General features: G+C 33.3%; 1 protein-coding gene across 1 annotated transcript in view; it reads right to left on the reverse strand.

Moving 5' to 3' along the window:
• Positions 1-4,778: 4,778 nt before the first annotated feature.
• The window catches only part of LOC150086369 (small G protein signaling modulator 3 homolog), a 157,366-nt gene continuing 143,532 nt past the window's right edge, over positions 4,779-18,612 (reverse strand). The window contains exons 17-19 of the mRNA XM_090371336.1: positions 14,776-14,861; positions 10,566-10,688; positions 4,779-4,954 (exon numbers count right to left, since the gene is read on the reverse strand). Of these exons, the coding sequence (XP_090227462.1) occupies positions 4,822-4,954; positions 10,566-10,688; positions 14,776-14,861 (342 nt within the window). The 3' untranslated portion in view covers positions 4,779-4,821. The remainder of the gene's footprint in view (positions 4,955-10,565; positions 10,689-14,775; positions 14,862-18,612) is intronic.

Below are 18,612 nucleotides of genomic sequence, written 5' to 3' on the forward strand. Positions count from 1 at the left end.
AGATGTCTTCACCAAATCATATGAAAATTTGATTTCATCATTTCAGCCTTGTGTTAATATTTTCAGATGAACAACAGTGTGCATTACATGAAAGCATTCTGCATTTATCAACTTGGCTTGCAATATCAAATATTTCTGCTGTATATTTAATCATATATATTTATATATAAAATACTGCTTTTGAACACACTATATGTGTATATATATATATATATTCCTGATAAGCTTATAATTCTACTTAAGCATTATTACAAGCAATTTAAACCGAATAAAGAGAATGAAAAATATAAATAAAATTATTATATTCTAAAATGATGCACCATATATAGTTATGAAAGAAATTAGTTTTTGAAAGTTAAAAGAAAAATGCACCTAATGTAAAATTCTTCTTTCATATGTCAGTGAAAAGACTCAATTAGGACATTCAAATTATTCTATAAGCAGAAACCCCACTAGTCATTCCTTGAAATACAAATACAAAATTTAACAAGTTATTGCAATTAATATTTATATTCCTAAAATGATAATATAGTAATTAACTATCTTACAAATATCCTTGCCTTTCATACACTAGTTAAAATTAGTAGTATTAAAGCTTGTTTCATATAAGCATTATTAGATTAATAAAGAATTATAAATTAATAAATTCTTTCAATGAATTTTTGTGAAACCATGCTTTCATACACTGTTTCTTCCTTCAATGTTTAATTGAAACAAAATACAATCCCCCTTAGTTATAGTAACATTTCCAGTTATTCAAGACTATTATTACATACTGGATTATTATGAAACACATATTACCATAAAAAAAACAAATAAGTAAAAAAAAAAGAATCAGGATATTAAAAGAAAAATTGGTCAGACAAGATTATATCTATTAAGGTGTAATCTTGTCTGACCAATTTGATTAGCTAATAGGAATTATTCAAAAAAGAACTGAATGAAAAAAGTAATTTTTACTTTATATAACAGATTTCAAAAAAGCTTTTGATACAGTTCCAAATGAAAGACTGCTATTCAACTTGGAGCAAATGAATAAAGGGAAACTGAATGAAAGGAGAGAGTGGTTATTAATGGCCACTGCTCTTCACAGATTAATGTTATGAGTGGGGTTTCTGAGCATTCATGTTGAGCCCTCCATTTACTGTATTTAATATTTATTAACGATACTGATAAATGCATATCAAGTTTAGTGTCTAGGCTAGGTTAAGTTAGTAGCATTAGCAAACTAAGTTTGTTAATGCCATTTGAAGTACCAAACTCAATGTAACTTAGAAGTTAAAACCAGGGTAATTGTACAGTATGACATGGGGATTCTCTGAGCAGTGTAGGCAGGCTCTTATGGCAGCTAATGAGATTCTGTCAATAGTATACAGGAATTTTTCCAGCAGGGACAAAGAGGTGATTATCCCATATCCAAATCTGTTATACAATACTCAAAAAGCCTCATTTTAGAGAATGATACTCTGTTGGAAAAGGTGCAGAGAAGATCAACAAGTTAGGGCACAAAAGGCTGCTCTTACCAAAAGACTTGAGTTCTGCAAATTGCAGCATCTGGAAACTAGGCATCTGTGAGGAGACCGACTGAGGTGTTAAAGGATTTCAATGGATAGAATAAACTAAATGCTAGTGCACCCTTACTGTTTCTTGGATGACACACACAATGATAAAAATTCACATTGGAAAATTCACACTGGTGCAGGATAGATATAAAGAAATTTTTGAAAGTAGACAGTTTGAATAAAGGACTAAACAAATTATTAGAAGAGATAAGCAAATGAAGTGGGTACTTTTTTAACAGCAATGTTGTATAAGCTTGCTTCAGTGCATCATTTTGCCACTACTAATACTAACCAGGGATTGGTCCTCAAACCTACCAATCAGATTGCATACTACTAAAGAGTACCACACTCTAAAATAATTGAATAAATCTCATTATCAACTCATTATCAGCTGCCTCATTAGCTGTGGGGAAGGAGTGGGGGAGGAAGAGAGAGCGAGGGAGCAGAAAAAAAAAATCCCACAAATAACCTGATTATAGGTTTAACACAAGTGAGTCTCAACAGAATGCACAGAAAGTACAGCCACATGCAGCTCAATACCTACAGTATATTCTTAAAATGGACAAAGCTTTAAATATTATTGATTTGTTTTAGGAGCATTAGCAACTAAGGCCATATTGCTCGGGGATATGCGGTGGTCATTCCTTGACCTTTCCGCATCCTACGTATTTGGTGGTGACGGGCTCGAACCCCGGTCTAATCAAGAAGCGTGTGTTACGCACTGCTGCTCCTTCCCACCTGGCTACGGAGACGCCTTTAAATATTATAATATTCAATGTATGATGAAAACTTTTATAACTCATTTTTTTTATTTCAAGTTAAGTTAGGCTTTGTGCAGATACAATATATGCTGCAAAAAAGAGACTATATCAAAGACCAACTAATGACAAATGGTAATCCATTCATTATTTCTTCCACTGCAGTGTCAGATTTAGGACTGCTATTCTTAACATATACTTGATTGTTGGAATTTCAAATGCAATGATATAAATAATAAATATTTACCTACTTTTCTTTAAATTCAAAACCAAATAAAAAAAAAACTTTAGTAATTTTTTATTAATTGTATTTAGTTACAATTTTTGGGCACAACTGCATATGAGTTAAGTGCCTATTATCTTCAACATGTCCATATCTAACAAATCAATTCAAATGGAGGGATCTTTTGTAAAATTTTATATAATTACCATTTTTAGAAAGATTTTGTCAATCCTCCCTAAATTTTACTAAAATCAAACAAAGAAATCTAGCAACTATTATTATTTTTCCATACATATCACATAGGCTATCCACATACTGTAATTGAAGTACTGAATATTATGTTTGTTATCGCTATGACCCCATTGGAAGAATGAATAGGGAATATGGTAGATGCACAGAAAAAAAAAAAAAACATTCTCAGTTCAAGCATATACCTTTATATATCATTAGTTAGTTAGTAACAAGGTAATTATTTACTTTTCACTTCTGTTAATCACAGAAAAAAAAACTTTTTTTTTAAGAACTGAAAATCGAACGTGCCTGAAATGCAACACACTGCCTACATTACCTAATTTGTATACTTATAACTTCATTGCAAAAATGCAATACTTTGTAAACTATCTCAATGATGGAATGTTAAAACAATACATTGTCTTGTGTTTAGGCATAAAGTTACAAGTCAGAAATTTAACAAATCCCAAAGAGACAATTCATTATTCATGACAACCTACATCTCACCATTTTTTTCCTACACAATGAATGTATGATGTGACTGAATGCATATATATGTTAAAGGTATGAACATTAAAAATAATGAAAATTTGTGGACTTTTGTGCACTCTTTTCAATTAAACAGTGAAGGTTAGAAAGCAAAGTATCTGAGAAAATAAATAATAAAAAGACTGATTAGTATGGATAAATAAGTATTATATACATATTTTATACTATACTACACAAAGTTTAAAGGAAATTTGTAAATCACATATGAAAGTACACCTTGTCTCTTATAGATCACTTACAAATTTCCTTCCAACTCAATGCAGCATAGAAGAAAGCACATGTTATAATTCTGCATTGTGCTGCCCAAATTGGCATGAATATTTTATTAATCTAATAATTATTTATTTGCAGAAAGCTTCAGTACAGTCTCTCACTAGTATGTTTAAAGTCAAACATACTAAAGGCATCAAATGTCCCTAAATGTCAGTTAAAAAAAAAAAAAAAAAAAAGAGGCAAATAATGTTAGAAAGTTAATTTAATTCCTTATAAATGAAAATTACTTTTGGTAATACTTCAGCTAGACTAACAAAATAATAAAATAAAATTAAAAATATGCATGAATAAAATGCCACCAACATTGTTGTTTAGATGATAATCTATAAAGACAATACTAAAACCTAATATTTAAATATAAAGTCAAATTAAGACTTAGCAAGTAAACCTGTATATAATAAATATACAGATACAATTATGAAAATATTTTCCTTACTAACTTAAAAATAGTTGTAAACATTTATATTAGGATATATGAACTGTTAAGAAAATAATTTCATAGATACCATGAAATAGAACGATGAATGAGTTATACTACCAAAAAAAAATTGAAGATCTAAACAATGAACATTGATCCATAATATACTTTTGCAACGTAAATGATATATGGCCTGTTTATCCTTGATTTTTATCCGTTGAGACAGTAGTACTAATTCCTTCGAGCAATGAAACGAAAACATATATATATTTCTAATCTGATATATTCCTAATTTGATCATTTTTTTGTTGTTCAAAGATTTAATAATTATCTATACTATAATCTAAAGTTCTACTGTGATTACTGGAATGCTTAAAGATAAATCTACTCAGTTTATCACACCATATCTTATTTAGTTTGAAGTAAAAAAAATTATTTTTATATTGATCAAAATGGTGGTTTGGTAAGACTTGCAAGCTTAATTTGGAAGATACAATATCATGTATGGTGAGTTAGTATGATTTTTCTAATATTTAGTTTATACTACTAGAGATAATATAAAAACTATGATAACTTTTATTTTTTCATTTATATTTTAAGAGATCATTATCCTGAGTTTAATTACAGTACTAGGATTAGTACATAAATTATATGTTCATAAGGTATAGCCAAACTCTGGACATTTTGCTAATATATTAATGAAGTGATTTGGCCTTTTTCCAAAAGGAAATTAAGTATTCTGTTTAAATCATTTTAACCCTCAATTCCACTTTTTGTGCATTCCCAAATACCCCCTTTTAGTTATTGTCACAAATCCCAAGAAAACAGGTGATGTTTTACAAGCATATCTCTTACTCCTTCTTTTAAAGGAAGTGATGGTTCCTTTTTAAGTGGCAGTTCCCAATCAGGATTCAGATTAAAGGCAAACTGAGCCAGAAGCCTGTGAAAAACAAATAAATTTGATGCACAAATATTATTTTTTAAATTTATATATATATAAATTTATAATGAAGTAGAAATTGCAAATCACAAGGGCTCATTCATTCTAATGTCATTAGAAAATATGGGGGGCATAATTTGGACTTCGTGAGAAAATTAAAGCTGATTAAAGAACTGATGAAACATATGATATATATAATATTTCAGTAAATTATTGAAACTGATAAAACAAAAAATGAACAATTTTAAAATGTTTCAGTTATTTTTAAAACTGAAATATTATAAAGATGTTATACATGACTTTCTGCAACATATTAGTCACACACACAGCACTATATTAATCACACACAAAGGATAAGTTTGGCAAAAAAAAAAAAAAAAAATAACTAATTCAACAATCATCAAATGCACCATTTTTTGTTGCAGTATTATGAAGTGAACCTGTGAAAGTAGCTGGTATGTTGTAAGATGCTGAGAAGCTGCAGATTTCATGTGTGATCTCAATATATTATATAAGACTCTTAATATATAAAGGAAAAACAAGCACTCAGATAGAAGGGGTTTAGCAAAACAAGTGGATGTAGCTGCTGAAAGAAGGGAATCAACAACAGTGCTCATACCAAATTTAAATAAACTTACAAATAATAAAGAAGACTCTTCCACTGGTGTTACTGCTATGCAGCTCACTTCACTAGACAATGTGTTACTCTTTTGTCCTTGTATTTATTTTTACCTTCACTGCAAATTGTCACAATATGTTTCATGAACTATTTTCTAACCACATTTTTTGCATATGTGTACACCTCTGATGAAATGGAACAGCAATCAAATCCAACAAACATCACTGAAGCTGTTTTGTTATTGCACATGAGTAATAAGGATATGAGAGACATCAGCATACTATGTCTGTAAACTGAGTATATTCTATAACCGGTTTTACTGGATGAAAAACCCAAGTTTCTGGAACTACAAAAAGTAAAATAATGTGGCTTCTTTTTTTAATATTAACTTCAGTTTATCTGAAGTTAACAGGGCCACTGTTGTTGAAATTATCTTGCTGTAAATCAGCAACACTGCATCCACCTCTTCAAACACATCCCGCTTAAACATCATCACTACAAACAGGTTGCCTTTATGGTAGTTTGTTTAGTCGCATTTTTGACTTGAATACAGATAATTCTAGGACAGATGCTCAAAGTAACCACATTTCATTATCCTGGTATCCTGAATTTGTCATCATTGATCCATTTTGGTATGCATTCTTATGGTATTACATGGCAGCTTTTTAGCTGTCATCACTTAGGTGTGTGTGCATGTGTGTGTGTGTGTGTGTGTGTGTGTGTGTGTGTGTGTGTGTGTGTGTGTGTAGGATCTGAATTCCCAACTATCCACTGTCAAACTGCACTATTTATTTATTTACTCTATATCTGAATCACAAGTACACAGCAGAGTGAAATGTATACAGTATATACAAAAATAAAATAGAGTACAATATATACAAATAAATATAAAAATGGTGATTGCTGGAGTTGTGGCACATGAAGCTGTCCAGGGGGTTCTCCATCAGCTGGTAAGTTTGCTGAAAAATGGCAGTTCTGTAGGCTTTATTGGCACACAGTTGCTCTATATCTATGCCCAGCCAGTTCACAAGGTTCACTGCACTGGACAGAACAACTGTTGTTAGCTTCTGATCTGGTCCTAGTTGGAGTGCAGCAGAGCGCCTTGTTTCTGTGTGCTATGCTTTTAGAAGAGAAATAATTTCCAAAGGTGTTGCGTCTATTCTGAATATAATCAGTTTTACCAAGATGATGATGTTGGTCCTGATTACAATCAATTCCTCGAGTGTCCAGTTAAAGGTGGTAAATATAGGATGCTTCTTGAGATTGTGAAAGGTTTTCCAAGTGTCCTGTTTAGCCACCTTAGGATCCGGTATTCTATTCCAAGGAAGCTCTTGAGTCAAGTGGATGAAAAATAGAGTGCAAACAGGGATGGGGAACATCTCAAGACATATTGAGTAATGATGCTCAGGCAAAGACGGTAAACACCAGTAAGTTCTTGCTTTGCTCTACAGAGGACTGCAAAGGTCTTTTTCTTGGTGTTTACAAAATGCCACAAGAAGGTGAGCTGTTTGTCCCAGTGACCCCGAAATCTGTGTGATGCATGACTGTGCTGACAGGAAAAAATGTGCAGTTGTGAAGAAGGCTAACTGGAATATGTTTATAGACTGCCATGACATCGTCCAAGAGTCCACTACATGCTTTTGAAACTTTTGTATAATCCAGAAGACAAAATTTCCTTACACATATGTGTTAACAACCTGCTGCTGCTGCCACCACCAATTCACTCTACTATCCATCATATAGATATTCAATGATTTTGATTTTTTATAAAGATAAATCAATGGGCGTGGTTCATCCAAACTAACAACAATTTCAATGCTGACTTTTAAGCCAGTTAGATTATACACAGTATTGGAAATGGTCTTAAAATTAATAGTGGAAAAATTTTTCCAAAAAAGAAAGCTTGTATAGCATCAACAAAAAAAAAAAAAAAAAAAAACCAACATTTCTACTTCACCTGTCTATATGTTCTAAAAATTTGTCTAGTTCTTCTTTAAAATTATTCAAACTACCCACTTCCACAACACCAGATGGAAGTTTGTTCCAACAATTAACTACATGTTGGCTGAAGGCAAATTTCTGCAGATCTATCCTCCAACCAACCTTCCTCAATTTAGGTTAACATCCCTTCATGTGTGCTGTCTGAGCAAGAGGTGGATGCTATCAGCATTTAACTATTCAATCCATCAAAGCCTTAAACAACTCAATCAGATCTACTCACAGGTACCTTGTTTCCAAATTCTGCAACTTTCAGAAATGAAGTGTTTCAACGGATGCACACCCATTCCAACAGATGCACATCCTCCCTAAAACAAGGTTTCTGGACCTGTATGCAGTACTCAAGATGTGGCTAATCACTATCTTATACAACATGAAAATCACCTCTTTATCCCAGCTGACAAAATTCTTGTCTATCATCAACAAAACCCAATGAACCATCCTGGCAACCTGTCTGCACTGCTAAGAGAAAATCATATCTGACTGCACAATTACCCCCAGGTCTTTTTCATTCTCCGCTAACTGAGTGTGGTACCACACAGATGGCAAGTTTATCTACAATTATTGCTACCCATATGCAGTACGTACATTTGTCAATGTTAAACTTCGGCTGCCACTTCTTAGCACATCTGCCTAATTTTTCTAAATCTTGTTGCAGCAGTATTCTCTAATTACTGTCATTAACCCCCCCCCCCCGCCAACTATCTGCAATCTTAGACATTAAAAAACAGAACAATGCATACTCATGGCACCATAAATATAACAGCAATTGCATTCTTGCTAGAAGCAAGCAGATAAATCGAATACAGTACATAAACGAGCAGATAAATCAAATACAAATAAAGTCAAGCACTGTGCTTAAAATATTCTAATGGAAGACATCACAGAATGCCACAACTTATCTTCCGATGGGGGATTCATAATAATCTGGCATATTAGCAATCAATGTGTTTTGTCATTGTAACAAAACTGCAACACCATAGTTCAATGGTATTAGTAATGGCAAACGATGCAAGAAAGCAAGCTTATATAACATCAGCCAAAAATAAAAAAAATTACCACATCACCTGTCCATCCCTCCAATAGTTTGTCTAGTTCTTCTTTAAATTTATTCAAACTACCCACTTCTACAACAGTAGATGGAGGTTTGTTTCAAAAATCAACTACCTGCTAGCTGAAAGCAAACTTCTGCACATCTATTCTGTAACCATCCTGCCACAATTTGAATTCATGCTCCTCATGCGAAGCAGTAATGTAATCACTAAATGGAAATGTCATGGTACTACAGAAAATATTCAGCAGACCACAAAAAAAAATTGATGGTAAGAGACCAAGGCACTCAGGAGAATGATACATAGATCTCATGAGCCCTAATTAAATATTGTAAACCAGGAATTCACAGAGGCCACAAGAAATGATAAGGACAATACATAAGGGCTGCACTGTATCAAATTTTACAGAGGTAAGCAGCACACACACAAACTAAATATTAATTCATGTAATGCACAGGATCAATTTATCCAGTATACAACCCACAGTAATTAATCCCTGGAAATTTGGGTTTTGATTTGCCGATATTTTCCAAGTACTCAACCAATCAACAGTACACATTTTTCTGGTTGATGGTTGTGTTTGGGTCTGATGGATGCCAAGGGAACATTATTTACCTGAATGTACTGTCCCAACTGTGAACTTCAGCTGAGGTACAATCACTGCCTAGGGTTGATTCTTATGGTTCAGGCTTCAACTATTGATCATCATTCTTGGCACAATATATGCCTTCTGATACAGTGCCATTTGGACAATTCCAGTCTTCCTACATACTAATTCAGCAGTATGGAAAGGCCCTTTTCTGTTCCACCATTTCATATTACACAAACTGCAGTGACTTGGTTTGAAAACACAAGAATGCAAAAGATTCACTGACTTGCTCAGTGCTCCTACCTTAACCTCATCAAATACTATGGGATGAACTGGAATATCAGCTTTAGACCAGGACAACATGGCCTGCAATTGCTAACTTGAACTGACTACTGTGTTGAAGGAGGAATGAACCAAAATACTGCCTTTGTGTTAACAAAAATAACTCAGATTGAACTGAAGATACAGTATATATAATTAAGACAAAACTAGTGTGGGCCAAGAAATTATTAAAAATTGTATCAGTGTGGTGTCTGGTTACGCTTGAAAATCAACCACTATCACAGTTCAATTCCAAAGTTGTTGTTATTTAGTTTTTAGGAGCATTAGCAACTAAGGCCATAATGCTCCGGGGATATGCGGTGGTCATTCCCTGACCTTTCCGCATCCTCTGTATTTGGTGGTCACAGGCTCGAACCCCGGTCTATCAATTCCAAAGAAAACAAACTATTTTTCCTGTTTATTCTCTCTCTCTCTCTCTCTCTCTCTCTCTCTCTCTCTCTCTCTCTCTCTCTCTCTCTCTCTCTCTTCCCCCTCCCCTTCATTTTACCTTAACATTCTTCCTTCAAAGGTATTTCCTCAGAATTACAACCAACATATATTTAAGTTCGTTATCAACCAGTTTCTTCTAAGCTTATAATCCTCAACTCACCCAAAGTGTTACTACAGTTCTATATGCTGTTAATCATAAAACAATATTTCCTTCAGAAGATAATACAGAAAGCACTTGCATCACTGACGGTGGACTGTTATGTCACATGTTAAAAATATTGGTAATATCAACATTATTGGAATGGTGGCCATGTCCTATGACACACTGTGAGCTATCACATTATGTTCAGCAGGTAAACAGCTAGTGACTTCAAGAAATAAATAATTCTTTATGAGCAAAGCAGTAAAATTATTTACTTGCTTTCAAATTAAAACTGAAATGAACAAAATTGTAAACAAAGAAGAATTATTCCAAATTATTATATTTAATGTAAAGAAACAATTAAAAATTAATTTTAGAAATAATTGAAATAAAATATTTAAATATCATCGGTATTAAATGATACTTAAATATACAGTTACCTGAGTTCACATTTTATCTGCACCCAACCAGGACTACTGATGAATGACCATGGATAGTACCACTTCTGAACAACAGGTAAGCATGAACAGAGAACCTCAAACCACAAGTGAAGTACTTGCTCACTGAAAAAGATATAAATAGCAATTACTGTCTGCTTCATTTAAGATTTCAGCTGTCATGTGACTTATCACAGCACCAGATAAGCACTAGATAAACATCAGGAAGCGCTACATAAACTGTTAGAGGGAACAGGTGTTCTAAATAAACTGTTAGAGGGAATGAGAAGTATTGCCTTTTTTTTTTTTTTCCTGATGCTGTATAAGCCTACTTTATAACATCATTTTCCACTACCAACTACATTGTCACATGGAAGACTATTATCTTCCAATTTAAAAGTTGATTTTTGTGCTTTCAGCTTTCTAATCCCAGAGTAATTTACCAACTGTGTGGTACTACACTCAGGTAGTGGAGAATGAAGAAGTCCTGGAGGTAATTGTGCAGTCAGAGATGAAGTTTTCTGAACAGTGCAGACAGGCTGCCAGAGCAGCTCATGGAGTCTTGTCAATGATATAAGGGAATTTTGCTAGCAGGGATATGGCAATGGTCAGACCACACCTTGAGTACTGCATACAGGTCTAGAGGCCTCACTTTAGGAAGAATGTAGAGATGCTGGAACAAGTACAGTGAAGGGCAATAAGATTGGTGAGGAGAACAAAGGGTTTCTCTTACCAAGAAAGGCATTCTGCAAATTGCAGTGTCTGGAGATTAGACACCTGAGAGGTGATCTGATTGTATAAGGCCTTGAATGGTTTGAGCAAGCTCAATGCTGATGGGGTCTTCCTCTTGCTCAAATTATGCACCTGAGGGAGCATAAATTCAAATTGAGGATAAACAGTTGTACAATAGATGTGTGGAAATTTGCCTTTAGCCAGCAGGTGGGTGACTGCTGGAACTGACTTCCACCTGTTGTTGTGGAAGTTGACAGCTTAAATAAATTCAAAGAAGAACTGGGCAAACTTTTGGATCAAATGGATGGGTGAAAAGATTTTTTTTTTTTGGCTGATGCTGTATAAGCTTGCTTTCTTGTACCATATGCCTCTACTAATGCTAATTTCCTTTTAATTTACAATCCTGTAACAGGTGTTTGTGTAATCTACTCAGAGATATGATATGCAGATTTAAGTTTCTGGGAGGAAAAGCCACAGCTATAAAGAATTGAGTAAGCTGATGCTTAACACTCATTGTTAATATGTTAATATTTCACTTTCATTGAACAATGAATAAAGATATTGGTTTCCAGCATAAGCCTATTAAACTATACATTTTGAAGAAACATTAAATAGTAACTAAGTTGTTCTTTTGCATCATGGTAGGCAGGTAAAACAAAATAGAGAATAGTGAAAATCTAATTACTTCAAACTACACAGAGTGAAATCTGTCTTTAATTTCTTCAAGGAATATAGATAATTCTCAGATGTTTCATGGTACCTCCTGTACCACTTCTTCAGTAAATGAACTACTGTCCTTATACTTCAACTTCACAAATACTCACTGTAATAAGGACAGGAATTTAGTCGCTGAAGAATAATGCAATCAGAAATACCACGAAATGTCTTAATAATTATTTGTATTCCTTCTAAGATTAAAGCCAGTTTTAACTCTATGCAGTTTAAAGTGCTTAGATTTTCACTATTCTCCAAAATAATTACACTGCATTTTGTTAAAATAAAAATACAGGAATGGTATTTCTAAGTCAAACAGCAAAACTTACAAATACGCCAATCTTTCATCCAGTGCTAAAATATTGTGAAATATTTTTATTATAATCAACAATCGAACCATCGCTATCAAGAAGACCAATCTGATTCAACCCCTTCCTTCTAGAGTTTGCTTAAGTAAAGAAGTCTTTGCTGTTTTTCTTTGCATACTTTGCCAAAGATTTCTTGTAGTCTTCCTTTGCTTACCTAATCTTCTTTGTGACCTCTTAACTGCCTAAATCTTTAGGGAAGGGAATGGACTGGAGATGTGTGAATATATCCCCAATTCACAAAGTGGGAATCAAAGGCGACATGAACAATTACAGGGCTGTTGGCTTAACTTCTGTTCCAGGGAAAATAATGGAGTCAGTAATTAAAGAAGCAATGCATGAAGATCTAGGTAGGAATGCAATTATGCTGCAGTCACAGCATGGATTTGCTAATGGGGCAAACTTCTCTGACCAATCTGATTGGACACTATGATGCAGTAACAAAGCAACTAGATGCAAAAAATAATTTTGATATCATATACTTGAATTCCAAATATGTGATATCAAATCTTTTGTATATAAAAGACTGCTGTATAAACTGGAATGGTGTGGCATTAAGGGAAAGTTACTGCTATGGATAAAAGGATGGTTGAATGGGAGAAGACAGAAAGCTTTCTGTCCAAATGCAAACTTGCATCAAAACAAACTGCAACTTTTTCACCTCAACACAAAAATGTGTCTACCAAACTGCAGTCAATAAATGCATTTTGTAAAAGGAAAAGCACGTGAAATGATCAAATGCTTAATATTGGCACGCTGACTGAAACATGCCTTACTGCATTAAACCTGGGATTTTGTTTAGCATCCATCACACTGTCTAGAGAGTGCTATTAAAGCTATATACTTTGTTCCCAGTTTCATGTTCTTTGCTTATGTTGAAGTTATTTCATCTAATTTAGTATTTTCCACAAGAAGAAAAGGTAAATTTTTTTGAAAATTATGCTTGCTGAATTAATTCTTTAGTTTGTGAAAAACAAAACATCATCCTTGGTGTGTGTGTCTACTAATAAAATTTGAAAAAGCATTTTCCTATAAAATTTTACCCAAAAGGGTTGTTATGATGGATCAACAGCCTGGTCCATCAGGACTGAAAAGGAACAGGGATGGACAGTATGTTGAAGCTGATGACATTGAATCAGTTCCCTGTAATACATTACCTGATACTGTAATACAAATCTATTCAAGTGATACAGATTCCAAATCTCATTCAAATGCATCATTGATATAAGAACACTACTAACAAATGCCAGCATTATTTGGAGTGATGATTCTTCACAGATGAAACCCATTTACTAAAAAACACTGCCTACTTGTTGCAGCATCCTCACAGAAGCACTGCAAGGCTCAAATAAAGGACCCTTGTGAATATAAGCAGCAGCGAATGATAGTAATTAAAGGGATGGTACTGCAACAAGATCTAGAAAAATTAGGCAAATGAACTGAGAAATGACAATTGAAGTTCAACACTGAAAAATGCAAGTTACTGAATAATGGCATTACCTTGCATTTTTCATTGAACAGCAGTAATCCCAAATTGTTTATTTGTTTGTTATTTGGTTTTTAGGAGCATTAGCAACTAAGGCCATATTGCTCCGGGAAATGAGGTGGTCATTCCCTGACCTTTCCGCATCCTCCGTATTTGGTGGTGACAGGCTCGAACCCGGGTCTAATCAAGAAGCGTGTGCTACGCACTGCTGCTCCTTCCCACCTGGCTACGGAGGCGCCCCAAATTGTTTGAAGCAGTAATCCCAAATTAACGTACCCAACTGTGTGTTATGGCACCCAGAGTAGTTGGAAAATAAAGAGATTGGGTAATTGTGCAATTAGATATGAAGTTCTCTGAGCAATCCAGACAGGCTGCCAGGACAGCTCTAGTTTTTTCAATGTTATAGAGGAACTTTGCTATGTAGGGATAAGGTGATTATCCCATTGTACAAGGCAATGGTTAGGCTGCATCTTGAGTACTGTACATACAGGTTCTAAGTCTCATTTATGAAGGATGTAGATCTGCTGGAACAGGTGCAGAGAAGGGAAATAAGATTGGTGAAGGAAACAAAATGGTAGTCTTACCGAGAAAGGCAAATTGCAGCATCTGGAGACAAATTTTCATGTATCCCAACATTTAAGGTAAAATCTTACTTAATTGCATGTAAAATCCTATTCAGATTCCATGCCTTTCACATAATACACTAAGTGGCACACCCTATACTGTAGAACAGGGAAACAAATTTTAAAAATAGAATAAATCAGTTCTTATTGTTAACTTCTTATAAAAGAATATTTAAAAAGAGTTAAACAATAAAAGGAAATATTTCTATTTGAGTATGTGTGCAGGCATGAAAAGTTTAATTTAAAAAAATAAATAATAAAAAATAAAATATATAAATAAAAAAAACACTTACTTCAGGCCAATACAAATCAATGACCGAAGTTTCACATCCATTTGGGCATGAGCTGCATCATGAGTCATATTAACTGCCTGAACAGACTGAAATGAGAAAATAAAAATATTGTAACAAATATAGCTCTATTTTAAATCTACACTCTATGACCAAAGATATGTTTAAATAACTTCAATGGGTGTGTATGAATTGATAAAAATGCATGAGGACTTCTGGCATATTACACAACATTCAAGATAAGGATATCTCAATATGTTTGGTCATGCAGTGTAAAATCAATACAATGATTTGAACTCTAATTTTCATCAAAATCATATGGCTCTAGTTACATATACAGTAGACTTTCAGAATAATGGCACCTCTGGGGATTCACAATGCTGTTTTTTCGATTTTTCCATTATCTAGAAAGCTTTATTTTTAATATATTTAATGCAGAAATAATGAGGCTAAATAAGAAATAGAGAGATTAAGAATGCAATTTTATTAACCTCACATAAAAAAACAAACATGTTGACGATAAAATGTTATATTCTGCCATTACGCCCATTCTATTTTCTATTATTATATCAAAGTTTGTCACTAAGCTTTAATGTTGTTCTTCTTTTCTTCTCTGTATGTTATTAACTTTAGGAGCCATAGTGAGATGTTTTTAATTTAAAATAAATGTGAAACAGTGTTATAATCTGTGATATCAGTACAGAATTCACTTTCAAAATGGCTAATTTAACAAATAAAGTAATCATGTGACTTGTTTTCTTTTTTTCAGCACTGCAAGACATCTGCGCTGTATGTAAACATCTGATCTTAATGTGCCATTATTTGGAGTGGCGCTATTTCGATAGTCTACTGTATAAAAATCATTGAAACAAACTAACCATCTGATTCTGTTCATTAGTTAATGAGAAGAAATAGGTGTGCTTTTTTTTTTTTTTTTTTACTATTGTGTTTGTTTTAAGTTAATTAAACACCATATAAAGCTACTCCAGCATTCATAGTTATCCATTCTTATTCTTCCTGCTTCCTAACACAAAGCAATGGTATACCTTCTTATAATCAGAATTTTTTTTTTGTTGTTGTTTATATAAAAGAAAAAAACATAAATTAATTTATTTGATGGCTTTCAAATACAATACTGATTCCTTCTTATTAGCATATTTTTTTTTTTTTTATTTTTGCCAATTCATTAATTGTTCTGATAGATTTACTTTTAAAATCAAAAAGGTACAAAAGAGTTTTAAAAAGCTTCATAAAAACTTTTTTTAAACTCTACAGTGCCATAAAGTAAAACCATAAAGCTAAAAACAAAACAGAAAATTCATAAATTATTGTCCACTCATCAGCTAGAATCTAACACATATAACTAGGATCATCTGTGAAGAACCTAACAATACGATGATGATATGATTCAATAATAGCAATGACTAGTGTGTGTGACTTAATTCAGCAAAGAGTTATCTCCTTGAATGTTGGAATTGAGCCATTAATGGCACTACATGGCCTAAATTTCTGATGTGCCTAAAACTACAACCAGTTGAGCTATTCAGAAGAGACAAAGCACCTAACTGTTTCTGTGCTAATATTGATTGCAAATACAAGTGCTCAGTTACGACAAAATGACCAGATCTAAATATGTATGTTGTCCAACATTTAAAATGGAAAAAATAAATCCATCTCGATTTGGCAGGAAATTGACTCTACTATGCCAGATCTTGCTCAAATAGAAAATCAAAGCATCAGTGTTGCTAAATACACTGTATTTAATTCAACTCCTTTTGCAAAGAGACAAAAATCTGCTAAATTGGAGGAAATAAAACAAAATAATTTAAACCAAGCTTTTTAAATTAATCCAAAATAGTTTTTGCTTAGCTCCAATTTCAGTTCAAAATGAGAGAATTTTCTTAGAAGAGGTACATGATTACTGAGAAGAGTATGGTTGACAAGTGACAATGTTTAAAATAACATTTCTTAATCAGCACGTATTTAGATCAGTTACAATCCTTAAGATGCTGCAAGATTTGGGCTCCCTACTGTTCTTCAAAATTTGTGTATTTCAACTTTCTGAAGCCACATTCCTAGCATTATATTCTTTAAATTTTAGTTTATTTTTGACAGTAAAATTGCTGTCAAAAAAAAAAAAAAAAAAAAAAAAAGAAAGAAAGAAAAAAGCAATGACTTTTGTGTGGACTATGAGCATTTTGTTTCTGTGCATACATCATATTGCCCATTCATTCCTCCAATCACCACATGACAACAAACATAATATCCAGTGCTTCAGCTAATATATCATATACGGATGGCCTGCATGATATGTATGAAAAAAAAAAATAATAATAATAACTGACAAATTAGTCCAATTTTATTTAAATTTGGGAAGGCTCAACAAATTCTAATAAAGAAAATTATAAAATTTCATGAATATCCATCCACTAGGAGTTAAGTTATTACACACGAATGATGGGCAAAGAAATAACTGTCATTTGTTCGATTTTAATGAAATTTGGGACAGTTCAACAAAAATTTTACAAAAGTCCAAATATAAAATTAAATGAAAATCCATCATATAGGAGCCAAGTTATTACATTCAGATGGACGGACATACATGGTAAAAAAATAGGGTGCATTATGTGTATTCTAATAAACCTAAAAAAAATTATAAAAAACATTCATAAAATATGGTTAAAAAAGACTTGTTACTTTTTTTGAAGCAACGGATCCTCTACATTTATATATATGTATCCTTTAGCTTGATTTCAGCAACTCCTGGATCTGAATTCCAGAGAATTTCTTTAATTTCAGTTTTTGTAAACCAAAATTGGATAGTGATATCCAATTTTCATGCTGCCAGATATTAAAACTGTCTACTATTGGTTATAAATAAAGATAAGACATGGAAGCACATACTGGAAAAAATCTGAAGACAATTCATACAAAACAATTCATCAAACATTATTTGAAATGTATTTGAAGTGACCTGTAAAAACATAGATCTATTTATGTGTGGGACCTCACACATTGACAGTTGAGAAAACAAAAGGTACTTGTTAATACTGAAATGTTTGCTGGCGTTACAGGTTGACACTCAGCTAAATCCACTGTTTTTGCAAGATATACATGCTTCTGCTTTTTTCAAGACTTGATTTGAACTCAACTCCAAAGTTGAGTTCAAAACATCATCACTATAAGTGTTATTATTAGTTAGTATTAGTAGTAGCAAATATTAGTAGTAGTACAATGTATTAGTGGTAGTAGAAGCAAGAAAGCAAGCTTATACTGCATCAGCCAAAAAAAAAAAAAAAACATCTCTCCAACATCTGTTCATATCCCATCTAATACTCTGTCTAGTCCTTTCTTGAATTTATTCCAACTACCCACCTCTACAACACCAGATGGAAGTTTGTTCCATGGGTGGTGGTTACACTCAGGGTAGTGGAGAATGAAAGAGACCTGGGGTAATTGTGCAGTCAGATATGAAGTTTTCTGAGCAGTGCAGACAGGCTGCCAGAGTAGGTAATGGGGTCTTGTCAATGATATATAGGAATTTTGCGAGTAGGGATAAGGAGGTGATTATCTCCTTGTATAAGGCAATGGTCAGGTCACACCTTGAGTACTACGTACAGGTCTGAAAGCCTAATTTTAAGAAGGATGTAGAGTTGCTAGAACAAGAAGGGCACCAAGACTGGTGAAGGGAACAAAGGGGTGCTCTTATGAAGAAAGGCTTAAGTTCTTCAAATTGCAGCTTCTGGAGACTAGGCACCTGCAAGGCAATCTGATTGAGATGTATAAGGCCTTGAATGGATTGAGCAGGCTCAATGCTGATGGGATTCTTCCTCTTGCTCA

This window comes from Mastigoproctus giganteus, chromosome 4, assembly GCF_048544385.1.
Source record: "Mastigoproctus giganteus isolate SK-2022 chromosome 4, ASM4854438v1, whole genome shotgun sequence".
Lineage (NCBI taxonomy): Eukaryota > Metazoa > Arthropoda > Arachnida > Uropygi > Thelyphonidae > Mastigoproctus > Mastigoproctus giganteus.